The 24,028-nt window shown below is 33.9% G+C and overlaps 1 protein-coding gene across 6 annotated transcripts; it reads right to left on the bottom strand.

Annotated features, from left to right (window-relative positions):
- Window positions 1–1,153: 1,153 nt before the first annotated feature.
- aralar1 (calcium-binding mitochondrial carrier protein aralar1) lies at window positions 1,154–23,990 on the bottom strand. 6 transcript variants are annotated; one of them, XR_010824111.1, is made up of 19 exons: window positions 18,625–19,300; window positions 9,195–9,251; window positions 8,854–8,996; window positions 8,398–8,513; window positions 8,181–8,320; window positions 7,961–8,107; window positions 7,737–7,878; window positions 7,550–7,643; window positions 7,025–7,060; window positions 6,386–6,476; window positions 6,162–6,237; window positions 5,933–6,051; window positions 5,687–5,857; window positions 5,453–5,593; window positions 5,178–5,372; window positions 4,982–5,084; window positions 4,746–4,891; window positions 4,179–4,269; window positions 3,633–3,683 (listed from the first exon to the last, which is right to left on the bottom strand). XR_010824111.1 is itself a non-coding variant. In XM_066741630.1 (18 exons), the coding sequence occupies exons 1-18, from the start codon at window positions 18,664–18,666 to the stop codon at window positions 3,512–3,514; spliced, it is 2,076 nt and encodes a 691-aa protein (XP_066597727.1). In that variant the 5' UTR covers window positions 18,667–19,297; the 3' UTR covers window positions 1,154–3,511. The 6 variants fall into 6 exon arrangements, 3 of the variants coding, with proteins under 3 accessions (XP_066597727.1, XP_066597744.1, XP_066597735.1); XM_066741630.1 differs by lacking the exon at window positions 4,746–4,891 and having other exon boundaries at window positions 1,154–3,683; window positions 18,625–19,297; XM_066741647.1 differs by lacking the exon at window positions 4,746–4,891 and having other exon boundaries at window positions 1,154–3,683; window positions 18,621–19,296.
- Between the last annotated feature and the right edge of the window lie 38 nt (window positions 23,991–24,028).

The raw sequence follows: 24,028 nt of genomic DNA, 5'->3' as shown, positions 1-24,028 counted from the left end.
AAGAATGATTTGACCAATCGAATTTCCCCTGTGTATTAAAGATTAGTTCGACGAGCACCAAATTTTAAAATCAGTTGTAATAAAAGCATTGGAGCCATTGGTCACTAAAGTCAAGTAGATGAACCTGCATTTGATTCTCATTTACATTAAAATTGAATAAAATACTGAATTAAATTCACAGTTTTGCTAATTTACAGAAAATTATAGAGAAACGAGGATATTCAAAAATCATTTAGATTGAAGTTATAATTGATTGAGCAAATATTTTATTTGTTTTTTATTTCGTGAAAATTGCAAGGATCGCTGGAAAACGGTAATACGGTGGAGGAGTGAGGGGCAGTAAATAACGCGAGATATCCTCGACATACAGCTACGAATCGTCCCAAACATTTCACGTAACTTTACTAGCTAGCAGTTACCTAATAATTTTGGAATTCGGCGCACGTGCTTTTGCGATTGCCTAGGAACGTAAGCAATTCCCTTAAAAGCCGCAGCTCCCTAGCACGTACATCGAACCGTGATGATTCCTCGCAATTATCATAAATTGTCCATCATCAAGATTGCGACAAAAAAATAACATAATAGCATCGATCATTAAACAATTTATACTTTGGCTCTGGCATAGGTTGATACTTATTTAAATGATTGTGGGAACACTCGATAGCATTCAGATGCAAATACAGAGTATCGTTTCTACATTTGCAACTCTACATTTTGATAAATCTTCAATGTTAAATAACGTTAACTATAAACTGCTTAATTATTAAATTAAAAGGGATTTTTAGCTTTTTGTATGTCAGAGAAGAATTAAACTGCACAAAACCTTTACAATCGTCGAACAAATACAAGATTTTTTACACAGTGAGTTTAAAAGCTCATTTTACAAGTAATAATTTTTATCATTCTTGTTACATAAATTTAAAATACATTTCATAGGTCCTATAGGAAAACACTATCGAACTAATGCAAATAAAAAGAAACCTATAGAATGTTGGGAGATGGACGAGTTTCTGTTGACGAAAATCATTAAAATTGAATAACCAACAGTGAACAATTGAATTTCATATAAGATTTGATTTTTAAAATAAACAGACAATATTAGTTATTTTGAAGATTCAGTAATAATAATGTGTGATAAAATAGCAGAAGCGCGTCGTTTAAATAATATTTATTTGTATGCTTAAAATATATGCACAACAACTTAAGTGATATTCACAATTACGATTTGATTTACAATTAAATACAAATATCTTTACAATTTGAAATAAGATAAAATCTACGTATCAAAGACGAATAACCTGTAAGAATTTTAATTGAAAAGCTATCTAATTTATGTATGCCTATTTACCGTCAGGAATCTGATAATAATTCCAGAGAGATTTCAAACGGTATCCCTTATATCCGGAGCTATTTAAAACTAACAAATGTTCATATAAACAATTTCTGACTAATCGAAGGCGAAACAAACAACTGTAGAGTTTTCTTCATCGTGATAACAGATCGTGATAAAAATGTTTAAGCTTTAGAAAATAGTAAATTATCAAAGTAGCTCCTCTCATTTTTGTAATTAATTCTTAAAACTCGGGATAAATTTTTGAGATAGGATTATTATCATAAGAAACTGCAACGAGCAGCATACGAATTACATTCCTGATAATCATTCATGTAGCAACGCTGATAAAGACTTCAATAATGGCAGGAAAATTATAACCAGTAACAGCTCACCTTTAGTAGAATGATTAAAGTACTAGTTTAAAAGAGTATCAAATTAAATTAAGCGTGGACGTTTTGCGATAAATTTTAGAATGTACATATTTGTACAAAATTTATTTATATGACAATATATATATTATTTTATAACTGCAACAAAAGTGTGTATTATATAATTGTAGATTAAAACCGTAGCATATAAATCTTGGCAAAGATCCGAGAAGAGTAGTCATTTCTCTTTGTTGCAGAAACAATTAAACAATTAATTTCATGATTAAAACACTTGTCGAGGTTACACGTTCATCCTGATTATTGTATTTACATAGACGTGTGGAAACTTTGTGTGAAAAATTTTGTAAAATTAGCCGAAGATACACACGTACGATGGTAATTCATTCTCAGATCCTTAAGTTTTTTATTTGTATATTTACATAAATGTGAGAATGTTTTGTGGTCGACAACGAAATATTTTATTTTGTGCAAAGACGCCGAAAAAGTACTAGCTCATTATTTTCACTTATCTACATTTTATTCATCCAATTTTCGGCTTATCCAGATTTTGTTTTGTCCAAGTGGCACAAACCATGATTATATAATATATATATATATATAGATAAAAATAGTGTTATCATCTATCTATAATTATTCAAGCTCTCTTAATCCGGTTTTTTCTTCAACATCACTTCAATTAAAATCACATTACAATATTAGAAAGTACTGTAACATGATTTTAAAAGATGTCCACCAACTAATTTAAATGAAAATATAGATTTATCGAACGCGTATGAAGGATGAAATTACGTTATTTTAATAGGATTTTTCTTTAAATATTCAATAGAAATATTATTGCAATCAAGAAATATTTTATATAAGATTGAACACAGAATAAAGTATTGTACACTGATAATTGTTTGCAATGATATCCCTCTCGAATAGCGTGATCCTTCGAACTATTTGTTTAAAAAGTTGAGACAATTTCACCAAAGTTAACAATCATCGATGAACTTCGAGTAGATCCCTTTGCGCAAATGTTACGATCATGCAGTGCTTGTCCATTGTTGGAAAAATAAAAATTGATTTATTGAAAAGAGAAGTTTCCTGTTCCATTTTTATTATTGATCATTTTAAGGATCCTTTCAATGCGTCTAACGATCTGTCTTCTATTGTTCATCAAACTTTGTTACATATAACGTGAAGGAAGAAAACTTGTATATTGAATATCATTTGTGGCAATACATGGTTAAGGCTATTTGGTATAAACAACCGTTGTCTTTCAAAATATTAGACACTTTACTTTCAATAAAAAAATCAGATTATCATTTTTACCATAAGTAATGAAGCACAAATAATTGAGTATTTCAGATAAAAATAATACTTAAAATTGAATTAAATATTAAATAAACATTTGTCAGACTGAAGTAGATAAAAATAGCTTCACGGAACACATTAACTTAATTTCAGATATTAAAGTATATGCGGATAAAATTAAATAGAGTCAGCAAAGTGTCTAACATTATTGTAGAGGTTTCAGAGAATAGTTAGAAAAAAGCTGTGTCTGAACACGAACCAGTCTCGCAGTGACAAAAATCGCTCCATGCAACAGCCACTGTACAAAACTTTCAACAAGTTCTCTCTATATTGAGTAGAAATATCTATCTATTAAGGATCTCGCAATTTGCACGGTGTTTCACGAAACTTGTGCAAGTTGAAAAGACGTCGACCGAGTCGTATGTAGACGAAGTTTAGCAATTGCGGCTAGAGTTGATACAAGCAGTGTCTCCATTGGGACGAATTGTCGACGTTACTTGCCATTGATTGCCTGAAACCTGGGCAAGCAAAGACCAAATTTGGTTTCTATACCAGTGAAAATAGGCAAGGCTATCTGGTAGCCTCCAATGTGGTCCGGATTGGTTGATCGAATGTCATCGGATAGACCCGTAGTTGGCACCTTTTGCTCGGAGCCGGTGGGCCGACTGCAAGAAATTTACAAATTGTATTAAAAACAATTCTTCAGGTACACCCAACTAACAATATATCATACAAGCAGGCATACAGACGCATACAAAGCGAAGAATTGCTAAAAACAAGTTCTACCAGGCAACCGGATTTCAAAAAGAAAATTAATGTGTGAAATGTATTAACAATATACAGGAACCGAACATTGAAACGTCAAGAACTATTAAAGTGAAATCAGAGAAAAGGCACATTTAATTTTATTTAGCATTCAAGACGGATCTTTTCACTCCTTAAGACTTGAAATATGTATATATAGAATACATTAATTAGATTTACCTATTGGCATTATCGCTTATTGTTAGTTATGGAATAATAAATATCAAACATTAGCACAGTTCTCAAAAGATTTCAGGGTATTAAGAAATAGATTAATTCGGAGTTATGATTTAATTTCACACAGCATGCGAATCTTAATTATCAGGATTATTTGTTTCCAAAATTTTTGTACTTACGAGCCACCAAAGTCAACAACGAAAAGCCTCTGTAACAGCTCGTACGTGAAGAGGGTAACACCGAATTGCGGCGACGATCTGAACACTCGGGCTAAAAATGAAAGAATGTCAGATTTTAATCAATTAATTTATTAACATTAAGCTCAACGAATCTCACTCACATTCTTTGTCTGAATAAAGATTTAAAACCACAAAATTTATGAAATCAGGTAGATAAGTCATTTTAATTCAATTGACAGATTGATATTAAAGAAAAGAGCAGAGCAGTTTATTTTAATGAATGATAAACCATGATTTATACTTTACAAATTATTTCGTTTAATCGATGAAATTGGGATAACAAGAAATGTGTGATATTTGTCGAGTTAATCGTATTGTGCAAATAAGGAATAAAGATGTTTTGTGCCTTGTTATAAATCGCTTTTTACATATATATATATATATATATACATCCTATGAAAATTAAAAGGAGCAGTGAGATTAGAACGATCTTATCACAATCAACAGAGTGAATAAGGAGAAGACGGAAGAGTAGGGTGGGCAGGAAGAGAGAAATGACATACTCACTGATAAGTAAGTCGCCGGGTCATATTGGGGAGAAAGTAAGGTCGAAAAATGCAAAAGAACCAGCCCCAGAGCATGTAATTCGACCAAATCAAATTATATTACTAACTATCATACTCTCTTATCATAACGAATTATTCAGCCTACCTCTAACACGATTGAAACAGAATTTATAGAAAAAAAAAGAAGTTTTAATCTTTGATAAAAAAAAAGAACCGAAAATGATGACAGATAACTACCTGTTGCGCCTTTCCAGAACGCTCTGGCTCCTTCTTCCTTATAAATTTTTTTAGCACAGTCCATCAATCCAGTGTACGTAGTTTGACCTTCCCTGGCAACAACCTGCCACGAATAATTCGTGAATTAATTTTTCTATTCCAGGCTGTTGAGACAATTGTTTACAATAAAAAGTGCTGTAAAGCTTTATATAATTACCTGTAATCTAGTTTTAATGACATCTGCAGGAGTGACTAATGCTGCTGCTGGAACACCAGCTATAGCGCCAGAAGCCAGAAGAGATAAAGGTGTGTTATATCCACCTTCATCGGCCATTCTGGCTTTAGTGTGAGCGTACATAGGGAAGTAAATGGCGCTAAATGGAACATCTCGTAGAAAACAAGCCCTAGCACCCTGTACAAGATAACGAATTAAAGTTAGCGTCAAGAATAAAACTTTAAATGGAAGAGATTAAATTAGCAAGAGATACACACTTTATACAAACCAAACAATCCTAACTCTTTAACAACCGTCCAGGCTCTAACTTTGGAGCCCCCAGCAATTTCTCCAGCCACTTGTAGGCGAATTTTCACGATCTCCAGTGGATTCGTAAAAATAACTTGAGAGCCACCTGCCTGTAATTTAAAGTTTGATCAAATTATCGTTATTAACTGTATATAATCAATGAGAAACAACAATGATGAAGATTAAATATTCAAAATACGTACGCAGGCTCCGGAAATAATTTCACCTAGAAGATGCAGATTTCCATTTTTGTCCATAAACTTGTCACGAACAAAATCATTGACGGTGAGTTTGATTGCTTTTTCAGGAGCAACTCCCATCAGCTGAGGTACCAAACCTCTGTAAAGACCAAAGAAACCCTCATGCCGAATGACCTGTCAAACATTAAAGACCAGCTTCATGATTAACGATGTAGAAGATGTTGCACTCCAAGACTTTTTGATCCCAACCTTTTGAAAGCAATCAAGGCTATTCCTGTACATTAATTCGCCAATGAACGACCCTGTCCTTTGATTTTGCATCCGCGTCTTCACCAGGTCGATTGGATAGACCGCGGTGGCTCCCACAGCTGAAAGGTTGATGAAAAATTGATTAATTAGTCTTATAGAATTATTAATATTTTATTTTTTGCAGATTTAGAATAAAACTGGAAATAGTATGTATCTGAATAATTATTACCTCCACCAATGGAGCCAAGCACAAAACGATAGCTGCTCTCCATTATTTGTACGAGAATTCCACGCTCTTCAGGGCTCTAGAATGCAATAAATAAAATCCGTTGATTCTGAGGTATCTCAGACCATTATCGACGCTGAGTTTTCAAAAAGAATTCGAAGAGAAGTGTCAATTGTCAAACGGAGGTCATTATCGTCAGCAATCTCTTCTTCATTCACCAAACTTACCGACACCGCCTTAATTTCAGCAAGGCGTTTTGTTATTTGCTTGAAATACTGCTCGGGAGTAATAGCGACGAGATCATTGTATACAATTTTCCTGAAATTCGAAAAATGGCCAGCTTAATAACGACGAACGTTTCTGTGGTAAAAGCGGGACGTAAATGAGAGAGATAAACTTTTAGAAAATGACGCAATGTTCTCCGATAGAGCTCGGACCTTAAAAAAGGAACGGCATGAGTTAGTCCTGTTAAGATGATAAAGCTGGTAAATCGGGATAGGGTCAGTGCAATTGGAATAAATTGAAATTTCTGGTGTGCAAGCGTGAATGAAGTCCTACAAATCGATGCTTAAGAAAATAGAACAAATATGTGTAAAACGTTGTAATTCCCATCTACCTTGCTCAAATGTGATATTAGAATTTATAGCAGTTCATACTTTTAAAGAGGTTTTAAGAATTTTTTAATAAGGAAAGCAAGTAGAACAAATGGACAGTTCAAAATCCAATGGTGAATAAATTCTAATAATTGAGACTTGAGAAAATAAAATAGGCGTGTGTGTAAAGAGACATAATTTTCTGATTTTCTTTTTCGAGTGCTGCATGTGATTCGAATAAATATAGCACGAGATACTCTGTAAAAAACGCACCCATAACGCGAATCAGTCTCGGTGTCTTCCATCGATCTGTCCCAGGCAGCAATATAAAGAAATATGCAAATGAATCCTGAATAATCGAGGAAGAATTAAATGTAACAAGCACATACTATTAGACACGTATGAGTGAATGGTCGACAAAATTATTTATAGACATTTCAGAAGCATGATTTTCCTCATGAAATTCTTACATAACCATTTTCCTTTGGCGAGAACGAAAACTCCTGATTTTCGAGCGATGAAGATATGCTCGCTGATAGAAAAATTACGTGACCTTGGAATTCACGTTACTCCAGTGAGTACGGAATTAAACTAAGTTGTACACACAAGGTCGGAATCCAGCGTAGAATGGCGAAAAGCTCTAACTCCGTTAAATAGAATGTTAATTTTGCCAACGTTGGGTTAAATGGTACAATTTCTGGATCTCCGACCTTGATTATATGTGCCATAAGCATTCTTAACGTTTTCGCACAATCTGTCATTGAATTCCGGAGAGTCCTTTCCATTGCGAAAACTTACCCCGTTTGATGCAGCAGGTCACACAAATGAAACAGAATGTCCACTTCTAAGGGTGTAATTTGTGACATCATCTGTGCCGAGTGCAAGAATTCCTCTGAAAGTTTTGAAACGATCAGTAAAAATATTCTTTCCTCGTAGAAGAAAAATAATGAGGTAACCTATTGTTTTACAAATTTATCAACGATACCTTTGGTAACTTCCTGAAATCTATGACCATTGGTCGCGTTTAGGTAAATACGTTTGATAAGCTCCATATTATTCAACAGCGAGTTGAACGCCATAAAATATGGAAAGCTGACTTTACGCATAGTCTGGCCAGTACTCACAGCCTAAAATTAAAGTCGCTTATTGACAAATCTTACGAATTACGAGAGACTTGTGTAAAATATAATCTATCAGTAGAATAAATACAGCGATCAGATTATCCCTGACTTCTTTGGTGAGTAGATGACTTTTAATACTGAGCATGATATCTTGAAAGTCTATTGCCGAGATAAAACCCTGGCCATCCTTATCAAATTTCTTAAAGGCTTCCGTTGCATATTCCTCGTGAAAATCCTAGAAATGGGATAATTTACGTTAGACTTCATTACGATTTAAATGTAATTTTAATGAATTATTTAACACTTACGTGTAAAAATTGACTAAATTCCGCATAGCTGATCAATCTCTGCTTGTCTTTTCCAAAATAAAGCTTGATGAAGCTGCTCTCCATGTTAAATGGCATCCTCTGGTGCAATATAGTTTTCCGCATCACCTCAGCGAACTCGTCTGTAATTGGAGAAGTGATTGAAATTAGTTTTAAATCTCTTCCATGGACGACACTGTATTGTCAGAATTTCACTAACCAAACGCAACCATTCCATTTCCATTAGTGTCAAAGAGCTGGAAAGCTGTTTTATACAGTGCATCTGGGACACACAACAAGCCTTCGAAGGCCTGAAATTCAGCGAAGGATATGAGCCTGAAACAAAATAATGTTGTTCATTTCTTTTTTCCAGGGTGTCCATCAGCGTTGTTTGTCAGAGGCAGGGAATTCTGAGCCTCCAATAATTAAAGGACGTTAAAAAAAATCTTTGCTGTTTTCGTCCCTTTAATAATTTTACCAGTATTATTAAAAGTAAATATTCATAGTGCTCCCTCGATTACAGGGTATTAAGTCAAATGAAAAGGAAAGAAATATTGAAATTAGAGCTTTCTTTTACAATCGTACAATTTGCATGAGACTCATTACGTGGTATTCGTTTACATTACTCAAGTGTCAGTCTGGTGAATCAGCTAGAACATTTAAAACAGAAGTTTACCCATCTTTGCTGGTGTCGACAATGCCTGCCAGCAAATTAACTGAGTCGGGGTTGTAATCAGTATCCGTGTAAAGGCCAAGGTAGCTCCGCACAAAGTCAGACGGGGTCATGAACCTCTCGCCATTTTTTTCTTGCGTGGCGTACTGCAATTAAACAAAAACTCCAATTAAACGCATAGCCGAAAAATCGTTGATTACTCCAATCACTACCCATTCTTCGGGCATGCAAGAAACTACTACGTCCTTTACTCTCATTAAAAACATTAATAATCTATTCAAGAATATTCCAATCACTCCTTGCCATTAAGATTTCTAATAAAAGTAATAAAAAATGCTCCTTACCTGATTAAATATTTCATGAAGCCTTTCTGGGTTGGCACGCTTTAAATATCCGGAAGCCTGGAAAAAAAAGCACTCGAGTGACATTTATGAAAAAGAAAAGAGTGCCTTAACACGTTTACGTGAAAAGTTCATAAGACGTGGAATATTTTTTAACGAGAAACTGGAAAATTATTCCAGGATCAAAAACTTTGTAAAACTCCACGAGGAATTTGATCGAACGGCAATTATGCTTTTAATTAAAACCGAAGTTAAGCAACGTACATCTGCAGTTTCATTAAAATTTAATTGAAACAAGAAACGTGCGTAGATCTAAAAATAAAATCCGCCTTACAACATCTGATTCTGAATCATGATTCGCGTATGCGCTTGTCATTATTGATCATCGATCATTCATACAAGATATTTCATTGAACTTCGCGAGCAGTGAGCGAACAGCTGCAAGAATTTCTCAAATAATTGCAAAAATCCTGAGAAATTTTCAACGTGACCAAAGATAACTGTTAATCGTCGAGTAAATTAAGAAACACCATGAATCTAATGAAAAAATCTTTGTACTGTGATATCTTTAAATTAGAAGAATTCTACAAGGCTTAACAATTATCTAATCATTTTATTTGCTTTCACACACTGTTATGTCATTCTAAACCATTTATACTGTAACGATAAACAGATGCAACTGAGTCAGAAGCTCTTAAGGTGAGTATATTAGGTAAATCGAGAGGTAAACAAACTGAGTCGACGAAGGTCAACTAAATACGATGGGAAAGTTTATAAACCGTATCAACAGTCCAATGGCAATTTTAATTGCTCGATAAGTATCAACAGCTCCAGCATTAATTCGCTTGTGTTCAAGCTTCTCGATAATAATGAAAATTTGTCGGAAGGCGGAAAAACGTTGGCGTCCAACAAGTTTCCGCTACTCGCTTTAATCGATGAATAATTTTTATCTACGTTCGATTAGCCATTCAATCATTCCCCTGCATTAAAAAGTGATTTTATTCACTAGGTATGATAGATAAGGCATTAGATTAGATTCGTCATACAATTCTAATCATTCTACTCCATGGTAATAGGTAGGACTGATAGAATATCAGCGTATAATTCAATCAAATTTGATCCGTTAATAATACGGTTTCAGAATAATATTTGTTCTGGAGCATAGACTAATCGAGGATCGAATATCCAAATTTATTAAAGGTGATGGCAGTCGAAGGTAAAGCTAGGTCAGAAATAGGTCAGAGGTCGGTAAAGTAGAGAGCATTTCCGAGTCCTTAAGACAGTAGAAGATCCATTGTCACGAGCACTCGGAAATGCTCGCTACTTTACCGAACTCTGACCTATTTCTGGCTCAGCTCTTTATTTCTATTATTAGTGTCGTGTATAAAGTACAAATCGGATTTGAATTCACTCGAATATTATTCAATTGGTTATTAAACGTCTTTGCCTCTCTATCTCTCTCTCTCTCTGCTAATGCCCCTGACTTGATCCGAATGAGCGAAGCCTTGAAATATTGATGTATTCTCACACGTGCGTTCAGTAACCTGACGAATCAGCTCTGAGACATTCTTTACCCAAAATAACGAAAAAATGAAAAAAATCGAAATATGCTATATTGAAATTTGAAATGTTTTGCACAACAATGTCACTGGTTAAATTATCAAGGGATTATTAGCGATATTTAATTTTTATGCATTCATTGCACTAGGTTAAATTTTACTATAGTCCCAATAAAGACTTTGTTCTTTCTCACTGCACTGTCGAACTGGTGCAATTAGTTGAAATAAGACAAACAAATGTTTTATCGCTCTAATAACTTATTGCACTAGTGCAGTAATACAGCGAAAAAGAACGGACCTAAAATTTTATTTGCAATAAAAGAAAACTTGCAATTATTTCAGAACAGAAGTTATGTGAATTCAAAAATCGGATGGATCGTTGCTTCTGTTGATACGGAAGATATCATTCTGGTTGATGCTGACTATCAGTGACGCGCCTAATCACGTGTTGTTCGCGTGTTCTCGCTCGAATATACAGTCATCTCAAGGACGTTTAGCGTGAATGATTTCCCGTTGCATCAAAATTTAAACGAATGCTTTATTACAATGATATCCAATAAGAATTAAATTTTAATTCATTTCTTAACAGAAAAATATACATTCTCTTTTTATAACTATCAAAAAATTTTAACAATAAATTTATTAGTTTTCCTTGCTTTTCATTTTTAAAGATACTTTTCTTAATTTGCAATTTTACATAAGAATATTTATCTTGGCCTGTCTTTTGGGTAATCAAGTGAAGTGTGCAGCGTGTCAATTTTTATGAAACCGATAAAGCAATCTCTGTACGATCATGTCCATGACCTCCAGCATTCGAACGAGGAACGATCTAAGAATCCGAATCTAACCAGTTTCAACGAATAAAGGCAATTCTCTTTATCTGTCATTGTTTTTTTTTTCAGCACGTGCAGAAAACTTAACTATCGAAAGCGATAACCCACGAATATTCGTGACACAAACCAATTCAGTATTTTCTAATTCTGCAGTTTATATTAAAAATATCAATTACTATTAGTTCTCTTTGCGTCTCTTTCTGTACAAAAAAAATCAACTTAAAAACAGACACCACTGTTTTTCTTAAAACCAACATTATTTTTTTTTATGCATAAAATATTTTTGTAACTAAAAAAAGGATCTGTTTTAAAAACAGAATTATTTTTCTTGAATAATTTTCCTATTTGATCCAAATTGCCCGAAATTCATCGATAATAGCAAAAAAGATTAAAAAATAAACCACTGTTAGTATTACGCGTGATAACTCCACGAATAGATGATTATATATCAAGAGATTGAACTAGGAAAAACAATAACAAAAAAGAAAGAAATTAGGAAGATAAGAATCGAATAATTCGAAGAAATCTATCTTCAATCATTAATCCAATGCACGATAAGTCGTTGAATAATTTCCAATAGAAAATTGGCAAGCGATTCGTATTAAAAAACCCATATCTACTCATGTTTTATCTCCAAAAACGCTATACTCCAATCTTCAAAAATCTATCAAAATTATATTTAAACAATAATCCTTGGAATCAACACCAAAACTATTCACACGATTATTTTTAAACGTAAACACACGTGTAGAATTTTTTTCTTGATAAGTTTATAGCGCGTGTGGCTTGAAGAGTCGAGAAACGATTGTGCTGATGACGTCACACGACGAGACCTATACATGGGCGCAACCGGAAACGGAGCCCCCCTCCCCTTTGAGATGAATCGGGCAGAAAAGTACACGTACCCCGGAAGTAGGCATAATGCAGGTGATCACGGGACTCTAAGGGTTTTGATGCCTAACGAAGAGAGATGGCATCGATCGTCGAGTCCCTCCTTAGTTGAGAGTGAGAGGAACAAAGACACTCGCGCACAGGTACGCTGGATCTCGGCCAGTCAGGTGTTTCACGCTCGGGAAATAGAATTGCGTAAAACACAGACACGTGTCTACCAGCTCCCGCGAATTTTGCTCGCTGGTTACGACTATCACTGTAGCTACCAAATGACTGACTTAACGGGCACACGCACTCATTGGGAACGCACGATCCTTCCTCTCCCTCCCCCTCCCCCCTCCCCTTCCTCTCTCAGCACACACTCGACTCTTCATCAATCACCCCCGCACCGTCCACGATTGCGATCTTCTTATATCATAAGGCCCTTTATCTATACTCTGGTAAAACTGTCTCTGATTCAGGATATTCCTCTCCATTCGTTTTTTTTTACCTTACACATCGCATTAATGATTTTTGTAAATTTGGAATAAATTGTTTTTTGATTGTTCTTCTTGATCTTTTTCTACAGCTCTCTTGGAGCTTCTTCTATCGTAAGGCCCTTTATCTACTTTAGCAAAACTGTTTTGACTCAGGATAATCGTGTTCATTCTTGTTTTTAACTTACACATCGGGTTAATGTATTTTTGTAAATTTGGAATAATTTGTTTTGATTGTTCTTCTTGATCTCTTTCTACATTGCAATGCTCTTGGCGTTCTTGATGATAACATTGGTTGCCTTGAAAACGATACAGCTTTAGTGAAAAATTGCAACTCAGTGAAGTCAACTATAGTTTGTTAGTTGTAGAAATATATAGAATGTATAAGAAAATTTTCTCGATACTCTGATTAATTAAGATAATTTATTATTTTATTCAAGTTTCTAGTTGAAAATTTCTAATTGAAAAAAAATTGAGGGAAAAATATATTGAGATTATTCGGGGTTATCGATATAAAAGAGTTTTATGTAATTGTGAGGAATTAATAAATTATTAATTAGAGAATTAACAGAGTAATTGATTTAGGGAGAATTGCAGCGAGTGTCCTTTTGTGCAAAAAGGATCAAATTTATTTTTCGTTGACAAACGTCATTATGTAAAGATATTGCGAGAAATGCTTCATAAAAATAAGTTGCGTTGTGATAACGGAGACTGTAAGTGGAAAAATCTGCAAATGAAAAGATACAATTTAGAATCCTTCTCCCTTTCGAATCTGATAAAAAAGCACAAAAATATCTGGCAATATATTATTGCGCGATAAGTTGAAGTACCGTTTCGTTATATAAGAATAAGTATAATCAGTAAGCTATTTTAATTACTTTTTTCCAATAGCCAGCTGAATGTAATTAAAGTTAATTAAAAACTGCTTTTGAAACTATTATTATAGTCATTTTCTTATACATCTTAAAAGAAATATAAAAATAAAAATCAAACAAAATAAACTGGAATTAAAAAGTTACAAAAGACTATATACACACTTTTCCATAAATACTTTCAGTAATCTTTAACGAACCTACAATTTTCTCGCAGGTCAGATTGTTCAGGAACTAAACATAACGAATTAATTTTTGCATTCCATTTAAAAGTCTTATGAGAAGGAGCAGCATAATTCTCTGTTTGACGACTAAAGCTTGTTTTTCGAGCGAATAAACGTCACTTATGGCAAGATAATAATGACGTAAACAATATCGTATATCACAAACTAAACGCGACCAGTGTTTTCTTCGCAAAATAACAACCTACACCAACAATTCTCAATGAAAATCATCTCGACGTTAAAGAAACAATGGAAAATGCAAACTAGTTCAATTGAACGATCGATATTCACCAAACGTACAGTAAAGTCAACGCAATGTTAAAATATCGATAAAGAACAGATTTTAATACCAAAAGCTAGCGTTGGAAAATATTTGAATTAGAGATGAAAGCAAAATTAAACTACAAATGTACGAATAAGCAAGAGAAACAGGGTGATGTGCGATGTAATTTGTGGGTCTATCGAGATTTGAGCGGAAACTGATTAGGTATAGCCTAGAATAATTCTAATAATACAGCTCGTGGGTATACGTGTGTGTGCGTGCGTGGACAAGTGCGTCGCACGACTTCTCATTTGTAAAATGAGAGAAGACACTATTCGCGCTGTAATTTCATCAGAAAATTCATGCTGACCTCGTAGACGCTACTCTTCCGCAACATTATCCTCCCCGTTCATACGAAACTGTATGGAAAGCTGCGTTATTCCTGGCTGGAGAACAATACCCAAGAGCCTCTTCGATATTTCTTCCAAATCACCTGTACGCTTCTCTCTGAATCGAGCACTAAACCGAGCACGAATAATCCTGTGCGATAATCCAGAAAAACTTGTCCTTCTCGCAAAGGTTTCCTCGAGAGTCCATAAAAAGCAGCAACCAGCTTTTAGTTGTAATATTTGACCTTGAGATTTCTGGATATTTTTTGGTCGCCCAGAGGTGCGTAGGATCGATCGAGGCTAAGGTTGTTTCTGGAATGGTTTTTTTAGGATTAAAATTGCATGGGGTAGGGAGGGAATTGTTGCTGATTAGAGCGGATGATGATGCTGGATAGGCTTGTGGAGTAAAAATTGTTGGATTTGTGCTGATCCGTGTGACGGTCCCGATGTAACTGGCGCTTCAATCACGCACGGTGAGGAGGGGACCTCGTGTGGTGGTCGGTTCAGCGAGCTGCGGGAGTGCAACATCGCGATGCAACTGGTGCGGATCGGGAACGGTGAGGCTGAGGCAACGAATCCAAGAGGTCGTGGTGGAGGGGTAGAGTTCCCCGACCCGCTTAAAACGCCACAAAACTTTGGCAGGAAATCGTGCGCTTCCCAGTACCATTCTGCACGCCAAACATTCGCTTAATTTCCCTCGGCCAGTCCCTCTCGAATTCCTCCTTATATCTAGCAGGTGAAAATATTCCAATCCTACAAATGCGACGTGCTCCAGTGCAAAGAGAACATTCAAAGAGATCAAGTAGAGGGAATTGTTTTAAAAACTCATTTCCATATAAAGGAGAAACGTTCTTACGACGCTTTTTTCAGATATATCATTGAAAAACTATATAGAAATAATGTATATAAAACAGGAGGAAATGATCGCTGTTAAGATTTTTACTTACAAACATTTTTATTAATATTGATAAACAAAAATTGTTGAATATATCGTCGATTAGTTGCAATAACATTGAAACAGATATTTTAGTATTTTGAGATATTAATAACTTTTTGAGAATATATTACATAGCTGAGGTAGGTTATACAAAAATAATTAACATTGTTTTGTTTATTGTAGTTGCTTGTATCGATGTTACATAAGGCGATGGTGTATAAAAAAATTGGGTCGGATATTGAGGAGCGTTTAAATTTTTTTCAATTGCATGCCCATGTGTATTCAAAAAACTCGATTTATGACACGTTGTAAAGTTGTGCCAGTATTGCAAAAGTTGCAGCATTTTGCAATTTTAACATTTTCAAATGCTAGTGTACCACAATCGCCACAAAGTGGAAATTTATTTAATGGTAGAACATACAAGATAAGATTGTTGGACAGATGTAACTTCAATTTCTACACTTTTCAGTTGTATCGTTGCTAAAGACCAGAGGGGGATATTTTAAATTTATATCAAAAGAGAGACACGGTAGTGTCTCTACTGCAAATACAAATAAAATAGTTATTAAAGTAGAAAAGATTTCTGGTTAAGCTATATATATACGAGCTGGTACGAGTAGATTATTATAAATTACTATATACATATACGTTAACTTCGTTTCAGCTTGAGAATTGTATAATCCAACATTACATAGTCTTCGTAATAAAAATTATCTTACAATTTAACAAATTGATTAGTTCCTAAATATAAGGCAAGCCTTTTGAGTTAAATTCCGTAAAGTGGGTGCTAATTGTAAACACATAATCGAGAAAGAACTATGTACCAAATCAATATTCTCTATCTAAATGCGAGAAAAGAACTCTTATCAGCTTCTTATGTACACAGAGTAACGGTTAAATAAAATGAACCTATCGAACAATGGCAAGTGCACCAGGTATACAGAGCTCTTGAATATAAATGATAGAGATAAATTACACAAGCGTGTCAGCTGATAGCTATACGACAGCGAAAATCGAACATTTCATGCAAAATGAAAACGAGAAGCCTCGTTCTGAAAATTAACATGAAAATTGAGTGATAAAAATCGATCGGTTGCGTACATATTTAATACTTATAAGCGTATGAAGATTTTCATCGAGCATCGCACTGTTTCAGTAATATTCAAAGACTTTTGCGACCTTTTCACTTGTTTTCCTAAGATTCGATAAACGTCAAGAGGGGATTACAAAATCGAGGACAGCTGATATGGAGCATCGCGGGGGTCCAGCATCGCCACCAATGGAACTATGTAGTATGACGCAAGTACTTTTTTAAAAAACACGAATGCAACAGTCTTTCTCTCTCTTTCTTCCACAGTTGAGAGATTATTAAAAAATAGATAAGGACTGAGAAACTGACAGTAAATAATAAAAAATTGGTTTAACGAGAGATTTGTGTAGAAAAAATAGTTAACGGCGCCACGAATAATTTGCAATGCGCAAAATATGCTGTCAATTGCAAAATGCGCACGTGGAAGTACAGCGTACTTAAGTATCTGTGTGCATGAAATGCCTTGAGACAATATTATTAGAGTAGCTAGGTTACTGAGACCATTTATGAGAATTAGATTTAAAGCGAATGATTTATATGAGTTTGATCGAATTACGTACCATACTTTTTGGAAGCTTGAGAAGTATCAAAGAGTTGAAATTTTTACAAAGCTTAAGAAAGCTCGATTATTGTTACGTAAGGAACGAGCGAGCATGTCGAATTCGTTCCTGGCACTGACAGAGGATGCAGAGCGAGCTTACGATGAATATTTACGCAAACAAACGTCTCAGTGTCACGGAAATTGCGCCAACACTACCTGAGATGTCGTGGCACATTGTAAACCAAAGGTTTATTTAAGCTTTGCTTTCGAGAGTCAAGGTGAAACACTCATATAGCGCTTTAATTTCAAGCAATTTTTAACTATGCATCCCTGTTTCAATCTTACTATCTATTTGTGATTTTTTTATTTCCTAACTTCTCATCTCTATACTAAGAAGAACAATTATTTGATTGGAATAAATCGTATTCGAATAGCATAAATTATTCATTAATTTATTTGACATTAATAAAATTTGCTTGAAAAGATTAAATTTTAATTTTTCGTTAAGTTATTATACAGTCATGTACATATTTAGTTTGCATTATTAAAAGATAGACTTATTTTAATGAAATCATTTTTTTTCAGTCCAATAAAGCTTAAATCGCTTATTTTCTGAAATTTTAAACATCATAAAAAATCGATTTTTCCTTCAAATATTTGTAGAAAAAAATGTGCAGATTGGTACAATGATTAGTGAAAAGATATAAAGCAATAAAGCATAAATTTTAGTTGTTAGTAATACAAGAATAAATTAGAAAATGATTTTTACAAAATTGAAGATATTTGGTTTAAAAGCCTATTATGGTGATAGAAAGTTTTGTAAAGTTAAAGGGTAATGAAAAGTGAGACGATTGAACGGAGATCGAAAGTAAGGGGTTGCGACTCAGTTCCGTTGACCTCGAAAGCATACCGACCTGACAGAAGAGACTCGAGGATCAATATTTGCACCGCTATATTCGACGCGATTCGACTGAACAGGGATTTCATTCGACCAGTCTATTGCTCTTTGGAAAAAGAATGTCTAAAACGAAACAATATTTCTTAATACTTTCTTCAAAAATGGCTCTTTGCTTTTCATGGCCATCCATTTTAACTGTCACTGCATAGCAAACTACCCCTGAGAACTTAGGTAAAGCTCAATAAAATCTTACAACCTGCCAATTAAACATATTATTTGAAAACAATGAAAAAGAACAAAGAATTAAATTTCAGCAATTAGAGAATACAGAAGGAAATAACTAATTTTATATAAGTATATAGTTCAATGACGAAATAAGAAAATGATAGGGTTAACGACTCTGATGCAGGTTTACTTAGATAAATTTCTAGATAAACGAGTGGAATGAAAAACTTACCCACCTCTAGAGAAGGTTTTCGACTGACCAATGAGTCCATCAACATTCCCAGGAGAAAGTTTACCTTGATTCTTCTCTCGCGAGTGCTTAAAATATTCGAAGGTTTAAAATGTCCCTACAATCGAAAGCCCTGAACATCTAATACCTACAAACCAACACTTCCACTACCAATAACTTTCTCAGTTCGCGCGCGTTTCTTTCTATCGGCCTTGGCCGTCTGTTCTTGCGTGCAAAGTTCAAGGTGAAAATTGCGAAACAGTCATCTGGCTTTTAGAAACACTGTACGAAAGGGAAATTGTCATGTTACATTGTTACTGCATTACTGCATGCGCCATGCACTTGCAAAGCTAAGTAAAAAGCGCGGTTCAAGTAGCGCCGTCTGCCTCAACACAAGCAGACCAATCCAAGCTACGAATGTAAGTGCTCATTGGGTAAATCAGGCACCTCTCTATATTATCTAAACGACAATGATTGGATATTACGTCAGGCTCTATAGTCTTATCTCTGTTCATCATATAAGGTTCATCGCACGAAGTTCAACCGTCAAGGGTACAGCAGTCGCCAATCATCGCCAGTCAGCAACCGACAATTTGTCGTTGGGAAATTTGTCGATGCGTTTAGGAACGGTGTCTTCACCATGCATATTTCGTCTGCCTCAATGTGGTGGAAGGAGTGAAAGGTCAGGCCAATGTTACTGAAAAGATAACAGAGGTATCTTCAGGAAAAAAATTGTTAGAAAAATATTCTGAAACGTCAATTTATGCTTTGATTGGACGATAAAGTAACTGCATAAAAATATGGAAGTTATAAAGGTCACATTGTGAGATTTTTTAAAATAAACTCCCTTATATTATATCGCAGATCGTCTCAAAGACTTCCTAAGGCACTATAAATTAATCTATTATTTCATCCAGTCGTTTGCTAGATGTCTCGATTTAAAACTCCATATAGATGCGGATTTTGCTGAAGTAGTGTGCGCGATCGCGTTACGCCCAGGGATACCAGTTTCAGCACTTTGACTGCAAACTTAAACCAAATACAATCACTTATAACATATATATATATATATATATGCCATAAGTCTCATCAACTCTTTTCAAAAAATCAGAAATAGAGAGACTGTACGTAATTAAAACACCTCAATCGTCAATTTTTTGGTATCAAAATCTATGCAAGCCAATGTATATGAGAAACATTATTGTTTTGACTGTAAAAGTGTTCAAACTGGCATCCCTGTGTTGTATGACAGGTGATAGACCGCATATATTTCATATATTGCTTGAACATCGTATGTTTAAGAACGATTTTGTGTAATGTCTTTAATTAACTTTTTTATTTATTAATTTTGATTGCAATTAAAATAATTTACTAATATATTTACAATAAAAATTGATTATTTATGCGTAAATTTTAAATTTTATGCTTAATAGACTGTCCATATTTTCATATTTCTAAATAACATATTACTTACGACATTTTGCTATTAATCAGTATAAATGGTCTCTCTTCTATTGATTATTAACTTAATTCATTTTCAGATTCTACCTCCTCCAAAATTTCTTGATTAATTCCTGGATTTTTTAGTTTTTGCTCCAGTTGTCGGATATACGTCATTAAACGTTTATTTGGATCAGATATCTATAAATAAGAAAAAAACTTGTAAAAATATGAAATATTAAGACTTAAATGATATACACTTACCATATTTGAGGCTTTTTTAATAGCATCTAGTAAATTAGTTTTCGAAGTCTCATCTTCAATTTGTATATATAAATCTTTAAAACATTTCACAAGAGTCTTTTGATCAATTTCACTATCTGGATCCAAAAGTTCAGCCAATATAGCAAAGGCTAAATTATTATGTGTAGAGTAATCTGAGTTATTCGATTTAAGAAAGTTAGGTCGTGTTAATAGCAAAATAAAACTAGCAATTTCGTAAGGATCAACCTGTTGCAAAGGGCTAATATCTGGTGCGTTATATAGTACACGTAATGTTGATAAAAATGCTTCTTCCAACATATTTGAGCTTTCAGGCACTTGAACGACAAAATAATTAAAAAAACTATAAAGGCACTGACGTAAATAAAAATCGGAATCATTTATTGGATTGAAGCACATTATTATTAACCGCGATAAGACACCAGGGCTGCTTAATTTGCGAGTGAGCAATAATTTGCAAAGACCCTCCGCTGCTATAGTCCGTATTTCTTGATTCTACAAATTATATTTATTCAGAGCTTTTATTCATCTCATCTCATTGTTAATATTATTATCATATTTGTTTCATTAACTTACCAAATTATCCAAAGATGCTGTAATACACTTAAAAAAATAATAATTTCTGTCTTCTAATTCAGTCTGTCTATCAGGCCACTCTACAGGAGATTCTTCTTCATCATTGCTATATAGTTTGCGGCTCTTGTTAGCTTTATCTTGCAATGTTTCATTAGAGCTTTGCGTTATGTTAAATTGCTCTAATCCATAATACAATAAAATATCGAATATAGCTTTTAATGCTTCAGCCCGAACTTGTGGACACTCTGCTTCAGCTTCTAATTGAAGAAAGAATACAGGGATGAAAAGTTTTGCCTGTTCCTTATCCAGTATACAACGGAGAGCTATCACTTTTAAAGCCAACATATGTACAGTGACTTCAGCATTCTATAAAATAATAAACATACAAATGAGCAATAACAATCTATTTAATAACAGCAGTTCCAACATCAATGAAACTGATGTATATAAAAACATAAATTTTAAAGAAGTTTACATCGTAGCTAGCCACTGCTATTTGTGTAAGATCTCTCAGTGTTGGGGTCAGTGTAGTAACAGACTTCATTTTCATAATAGCATATATAATACTGAGGCACTTTGTTAAAGTCTGGGGATCATTTTTTTCCTCACATATATCGTCTAATTCATTGGCTATTATTACATTTGATGCCAACCTCAACTTATTAATCTCTTCCTTTAGCTTATTTATTTTTAATTTTAAACTATTAGCCCTTGAATAATCTCTCTCATGCATAGCTTGGTATTCCTCTTCCTCCAATTCTAAGGTTTGCAATTTTAGCCTTGCTTCCTGCAAATGCACATAAATATAAAACCAGTAGAAACACTGTTAATTATACGAAATTTGATTCTACCAAGCACCTACTTGCATTGCCCTTTCATGCTCTTCTTCTGGTGAAATTTGATTTATAACAGTTTGCTTTGATGGTAACCTTAGCTCACTAATAACATTTGCTAATAAGCTTACTCTTGTGTTAACATCCGGTATTACTTTTTCAAGATATTTCACTGTGCAGTCAATAATTTTCTCAGAAGTCAGTTCAAGCATTAATGTATGTAAAATAAGGTCTTTTAAATTATTTCTGCCTACTTCATCCGATAAATCATGAATCTTAGTCATTTCAAACAGTTGTAACAGTATAAACTTCTGTGATACTTGTTCACTTGCTTCAAACTGTCTAGATGACATAAAAGTGAGAAAGTCATTTATGTGTTCACAAAGTTTTGATAATTCTGGTAGAATGATCTCCATTTCTTCTATACAACTTTCCTTCTGGAAATACTCTGCTAGACATCTCCAGAATAGAACATTTTCACTGGATAAATTGTTCAATGGTATACATTTTGTACTGTTGTCTAAAGGCAAATGCTCCAACAAACTTTTGAAGTCTGCATTCCTTTGAAATGATTTAATAAAAGAGAAAAACAAATCATATTAATAAAATAAAAAATGTCTATTTATACTGACTTTATATGTATTTTTTACTTACTTAAACAAAGTATTTAATGCTAAAATACATGTATCCATTCCTATTTCTGCATCTAATCCTCGTACAAAGCTTATATAATCCCCATTATAAAACCTTAACCAACCAGGCAGTAAAGTATTTTGAACATACTTATTAACCATTTCTGATCTATCCTTCAGTCCATCACTTAATATTTTACCTCTTTGTTTGATTGTTAAAGAGCGTACTGTAATTTTACTGATAAACTGATAGGCCATCTTACGTACTGTATCATTAACATCTCGTGTTCTACCTAGGGCTGCCATAAAGGTTTTCTGATTTTTTCCCATACTGAGCAGTACGGCCTTACGTACTTCTGCATTTGGATCTTTTGTCAAATGAAAGAGAAACAGCTTTATTACTGGACAGTTATCATCTGTAGGATCTTGTAGCCTATGCAGAGTAAAAACAGCTTGTGCTCTGACTCTAGGTGATTTATCCAATAGACGTTCAGTCATGCTTGTTGTAATCTTATCACAAAGGGAATCATCAATAGAAGCATTATTTCCCATTGAGCTAAGTAACATATTCAAAAAATGACATATGCGAAATCTGACAGATGGATCCACAGCGTTATGATGAGCAAGAAGAAATTCAAATAGATTGATAAAAAATGGACATGTAGGTTCCATTGTTTCATCATTTTCATCTGGTTCCACTGTATAAAATTTGGCAACGAAATTTGAAACAAATATAAAAATATTTTCAATGCGAGGATGCCTTTGACCCATGGTAAGTGGTACTTTCAGTATTTTCACAAAACATTCAACAAATTCATTCAGGTCACACTAATAGCAAAAAAAAAAATTCATCATATCATATTCTCTCAAGTTTTACTTTATACATAAATTCTTTTCATTTTTGAATTACAAACATACTACAAATGATTGAATGATACTTACTTGCTCATAGTATTCATAAAGCTTCTTCATGTAATTTTTGTGACAAGTTTTGTCAAACTGAACTTTGTAAAATATATGTTTCATTTTGTTCTCCATTGTTTTCTGTCTAGACATTTTGTTTTAAAAAATACTAAAGGAATAGTTTGGCTTAAAAATCTTTGTTTATAGCTATAAGCTACTAACGGTCTTTCTTGTCTTGTGAAGGTTTTTGAGCGTTGGCTCGTAACAGAGAAAATATAAATACTGAATATTCCGTATGTTCCGTTTCTTTCGCGCGTGTTTCACATCTTCATTGTGTATATGGATTGGTGTTTGTACATATTACAGAACTAATAAAATGTATTCGTTGAAGCTGGAATAGTAATCTGGTAGTGGTATAATGATCATTTTTGTTCTACTCTGGCTTGTACCCATTCTGCTCCTGTAGACTATAAAGATATCAATTGAAGTATTTTTGTTAATGAAATCTAAAGAGTTTCTCTATTGCTATCTATTTCTAATCTCGGGAACAGAAAAAATATGAAAGTTAGGAAAGTCACTCTTATTGTACACATATAGATACCTACCTACATAGATATATCTATGTATATATGTATAGCATAAATGGCAAATCCGTTTCTTATTCAGAGTTTCTGATTGGTGTAAATGGTCCAAGAGTTCCAAAAGCGTTTCATGTTTCAATTTTAACAGCAGATTTTAATAAATA

The sequence above is a fragment of the Prorops nasuta genome, unplaced genomic scaffold (assembly GCF_024137725.1).
Source record: "Prorops nasuta isolate Cenicafe-Biocafe unplaced genomic scaffold, Cenicafe_Pnas_1.2 PNAS00002, whole genome shotgun sequence".
In the NCBI taxonomy this organism is placed as follows: Eukaryota; Metazoa; Arthropoda; class Insecta; order Hymenoptera; family Bethylidae; genus Prorops; species Prorops nasuta.
Note: the sequence above shows the minus strand (reverse complement) of the source record. Positions and strands in the feature narration are given on the sequence as shown.

What these genes read in the sequence shown, in the direction of transcription:
- aralar1 (XM_066741630.1), bottom strand. Translation starts at nt 18,666, where the DNA reads ATGTTGATGGACTCATTGGTCAGTCGAAAACCTTCTCTAGAG. An exon ending in AAATGGAATGGTTGCGTTTG is followed by an intron (nt 8,321 to 8,397) that starts GTTAGTGAAATT and finishes CTCCAATTACAG; the next exon opens with ACGAGTTCGCTGAGGTGATG. An exon ending in GCTTGGCTCCATTGGTGGAG is followed by an intron (nt 6,052 to 6,161) that starts GTAATAATTATT and finishes TCAACCTTTCAG; the next exon opens with CTGTGGGAGCCACCGCGGTC.